A 4,544-nucleotide genomic window follows, 5' to 3' on the forward strand; every position below is an offset into this window, starting at 1 on the left:
GTAATGAGAACACTTAGTTAATAGGAGTCATATTTACCCTCAGTTTTTATTTTTCTTTATTTTATTTTGTGGGTCTGTGACTTGGATATTAAAGGTGTGATAAACTATATATAAACCTGAGAAAGCTTAAGAACAACATATCTACATGAATTTTTTCAGGACTAAAATGGAACATACTTCCATTTAATAGATCTTTGTTTTCTTTTTCATAAATAGAACCCAGGATGGCTTCTCCTACTAAAGAACGAAGTGATACAGCTGAGAATGATCTCAAAAATTCAGAAAATGAAGTTCCACGTGAACATAGTACAGATATAGAGCATTCATTTGCTGATTCTAGTATTATCTCTCATGTGGAAAGCAACCCAATGAACAGGGAGCTAGACACACTGACCACCCAGGAGCATGCTATTCTTCAAGCAGGAGAGGACAATGAGTTTGAAGTTGAGAAGACCCAAAAAGATCTTCAACAAGAACATTTAAAAGAAGAATCCCTTCTAATTCAGATCCCTATTCCTAGAAAATGGATTTTTCTTCTGTCAGGATTAAGGAGAATTACCTATCTGTGTATCTCACCAGTAAAGAGTGATAAAAACAATCCTTTAACTAACAGAACAAGATTCTACTCAGGGAAAGTGGGGATGAAAACAAGTGATTTCTATAATAGCACCATAAATTACAAAATTCCTCTCCAACTCTCAATTTTGTGGAGAATCCCACTTATTAACAATCATGAGATAAGGAGAGTGATTCTCCATCTGTTGTGTGGGAGACATTTCTCTCAGGCTGCAAGTTGTCAAAATACCTTTTTTGTAAAGCTAAAATATATAGCATTTCTTCCTCATCCAAATGTCCTCACCCATGGCGAGAGAGCCATAACATTTGGAAGACCTTTAAGGGTATACTACGACCATCCCCTCACTGAAAGAATGACATCAGGAAAATTGTACAAATCAACTGATGCTAAAGGGAAAGATGGATTCCATATTTTTGTGAGGACTGTATTCTACATCCCACAGTCCCAAATTGAAAATACACTTAATAGAAAAGCTTTTCAGGATCATTTGAGATCTCACGATAACATGAGGGTTGTGATCATAAGCACTGATGATGTTTGGAAATATTTATGTCCCATTTGTGGGAGTAGTTTCAACAATTTTGTTGAATTTAGAAACATTCCTGTAGCTTTCATAGGAAGTAAGTCCAATTGAGATAGATTCATTTTAAAATTTAACTTTTAAATATTCATAACTTGACTACCAAATTGAAAAAAATGCATGAGTATAATTTTTAGTAGTGTTAGATGGAGTTGCAGAATGGAACACAAAATAATAGGATATATCAGAAACGAACACCGTTGAGAAGAGAGGAACAACTCATAAGAAAATCTCTGTTACACTGTGCTATTACAAACAGATCAGCAAATTATCAAGGCCCTGATCTGTATTGAGAAAATGTTTGCACTTTTTTAACATCCATTTCTGTAGATAAGAATACTGTTACTATTATCAGATTCCAAGTTCACAGTATCCTGACAATGATAGCAAAGAGATATTGGCAGGCTAGACAAAGTCCTACCAAGTGTTTCTAGAGACTCTGCTAAATTTAATATCTGAAATGAACGTTTTTTACAAATTCAATAAAAATCATTTTAAAGACATTGCAAGTTGCATTGTATGCTTACAACTAGATAAAAATTCTTGTGCCGAAAAGTTTCAAATATTATAAATATGCTCTGTTTAAATTCAAAATAAAATTAAACTCATGAAAAGGAAGTAGTATAATAAAAGTAAAATAATTTGAGATAGAATTGAACAAATATTAAAATGCTAACATACAACTGTAATTATTGTTTTCTCAGATAGCTTCATCAACATTGGCTACTATCACCACCCAAATTTAACATTCACCTTATTTGTATATGGACAAATGCCCACATATATTTAAGGAGTTTACTATTTTGCTATTTGCAGCTCAAACTTCTGTACCTCTTATTTGCTTTGATCTGTATAGCCATAAGGATTAAAGATAGACACCATAGCTATAGTTCTAAGTCAACTCATATTTATTGTTCACCCATTATGTGTGACTATGCTAGAGCATTTCATGTATTAATCTTCACAATAATTTCATGTTTGAATTTTTATGGTAAAATTAAATGCATAAAAAGTTTCTAGGAAATTAAATTGTTTTCCTATTTAGTAAGTGCATACTGTTATTATTCTATAATAAGACAATATAGCTGGAGTTTACTTTAATTGGAGGCTTGTTGCATATTACACCTTATTTAATAAGTATGTATATATGTATGAAATAATATGTAGAATTTATTTAATCCATAGATATACTATATTACAGAAATTCTAAGCTCTCATAAAGCAGAGGATATTTAGCCTATATCTAAGACTCATCAAATATTTTCATCTGCAGGTAAATTTGTTACTTTCAATTACAGTTATTCAATGTCAGCAATGAATTAATGTGAACAATTATACTAATTAAGACAATTCAGGCAACTAAATCAAATATTTCTCCATTTCTAAAATTACATGTTATTTAATTTTTGTCTCATTTAAGTAAATGAGATACAAAATATAGTTTTACAAGGGTATAAGCCATCAGGGAATGCTTGGGTGGCACAGTTAGTTAAGCATCTGACTTTGGCTCAGGTCATGATCCCAGGATCCTGGGATCAAGTCCCACAACAGGCTCCTTGCTCAGCGGGAGCCTGCTTCTTTCTCTGTCTGCCCCTCTCCCTGCTTGTGCTCTCTCTGACAAATAAATAAATAAAATCTTTAAAAAAAAAAGATATAAGCCATGAGGAAGATATCAATAAAAATAAAATAGAAAAACTATTTTCTGTTTTTCTGAAATTAAAGCAAAAATAGCAGTTATATTAAAAATAACTTTTATCACAAAAGCAGCTTTTATTACTGTCATTGTTATAATCTATAGAATTCATATTTTAGCTAGTAAACCTCCATAAAGTTTGAAAACATAATTTAAATGCAGAACAGAGTAAACTGGTTATTACTCACATTTTTAGAAATGACAAATGGAAATCAAATTAAGTTAGTGAAGTCAGAAGAATCTAAAAATTCTTAGAAACATCCTTCTCTAAGAGGCACTTGAAAGATATTCTCAATTTCTGTAGAGAGGGAAGGCAAACTTTTACCTAGAAAAAGATAAAAGAATACATTTTAATGTTTAAAAAGATTGAGTTTTCTATTTTTAAAACTTACAAACTCATTCAATATCTCACAGGTGTACTTAACTTTCCTCAGAGATACAAGGCCAAACATGCATTTTGTTCCTTTAGGATTGTGGAGTTATTCTTAGAAAATGTATTGTAAATTGTAAGGGGTGACTGTGGAAGCAGCCGAAAAGTCAGCAGCATTCCTGTTCTTGGGCTATTGAATGCAATAGCCTGGTACAAACAGGATCGCATCATCTCTTGGGGTAAGGCATAATTAGGAGCTATAAAAGAAAGTAACCCTCAACTCCCCTTTCTGCCTCCGGCAATTGCTAGTACAAACATCCTGTTGCTCCCTTAACCTATGACTGCCTCCCTGTATGCCCGCTGGTAGGGAAGGGTGCAGGCCTGCTTTCTGCCTTCAAGATAATTGCCATCTCTTTGTATTCCTTCCCCATGCTTTGATACACCTGTCATTGTTTTTCTGATAAAAAACAAAATAAAAGTTATGTGCAGAATTCAGCTGCTCCTACTCTCCCTTGCAGAGGCAGCCCTGCACGGTAGCTCAGATTGGTGTCTGAGAGCTTTGTTTCAGTGCGTGATGACAATGATTATATTAGTCATTTTCAGAATTCCTTTACAAAACATTTTATTGTAAAGTATATGTATAGGATAATACCTTTACTTCATATATACACAGTAACAAGCATCTATAATAATAGATTACATTAACCAGCAAATTATATAGTCAACACAGAGTAGAATACAATTTTAGAATAAATAAACTTATAGAACTCTGCAGATAACAGCCTTTTACTATTTGAATGATCCTGAACTTCGACTAGTCAGAATTTAACATTATATTACCATATTGTATTTCAAAAGTGTGTCTTAAAACAAAGTTTTCTATTTGCCTCGTATTATTTATTTGTCATCAATATGTTGGATATTTTCTTGTAAGTTATGTTTTAGACTTATTAAATATAACAATTCTAAGTCTTTGAAAGAATCAAACTGAATCAAATGTGTGGTAATAATTTTATTTTAGTTTATGCAAGACATTTTAAATGTTAAATTGAAAGCATGAAAAATATTCTGAAGAATCTTCTAAAATTACAACAGAAGTGAATTCTCAAATAATATTTTATTTTATTCACACTTTCAATGGGCATATTTAGTATGTAATACCATTTTTTTGGTCAGAAACAATCTGAGATGACTCACTCAATAGAAATAAATGGGCTGAGAGTATAGGTTTTCCAGATGTCTGATGTTGGATTTGTTCTTGCATCATAGTTTGGAGATGAAAGCCCCCAAACTGCAGATTTATACACTAAGAATCCAGCACTAT

The 4,544-nt window shown here is 32.2% G+C and overlaps 1 protein-coding gene across 1 annotated transcript; it reads left to right on the plus strand.

The window, feature by feature from the left end:
- Positions 1-224: 224 nt before the first annotated feature.
- Positions 225-1,211, plus strand: CPXCR1 (CPX chromosome region candidate 1). Its single transcript, XM_011237160.1, has 2 exons — positions 225-538; positions 587-1,211. The coding sequence occupies exons 1-2, from the start codon at positions 225-227 to the stop codon at positions 1,209-1,211; spliced, it is 939 nt and encodes a 312-aa protein (XP_011235462.1).
- Positions 1,212-4,544: the final 3,333 nt, after the last annotated feature.

Source organism: Ailuropoda melanoleuca, chromosome X (genome assembly GCF_002007445.2).
Source record: "Ailuropoda melanoleuca isolate Jingjing chromosome X, ASM200744v2, whole genome shotgun sequence".
NCBI classification, from domain to species: Eukaryota; Metazoa; Chordata; class Mammalia; order Carnivora; family Ursidae; genus Ailuropoda; species Ailuropoda melanoleuca.

What these genes read in the sequence shown, in the direction of transcription:
- CPXCR1 (XM_011237160.1), top strand. Translation starts at nt 225, where the DNA reads ATGGCTTCTCCTACTAAAGAACGAAGTGATACAGCTGAGAATGATCTC. An exon ending in AGAAAATGGATTTTTCTTCT is followed by an intron (nt 539 to 586) that starts GTCAGGATTAAG and finishes ACCAGTAAAGAG; the next exon opens with TGATAAAAACAATCCTTTAA.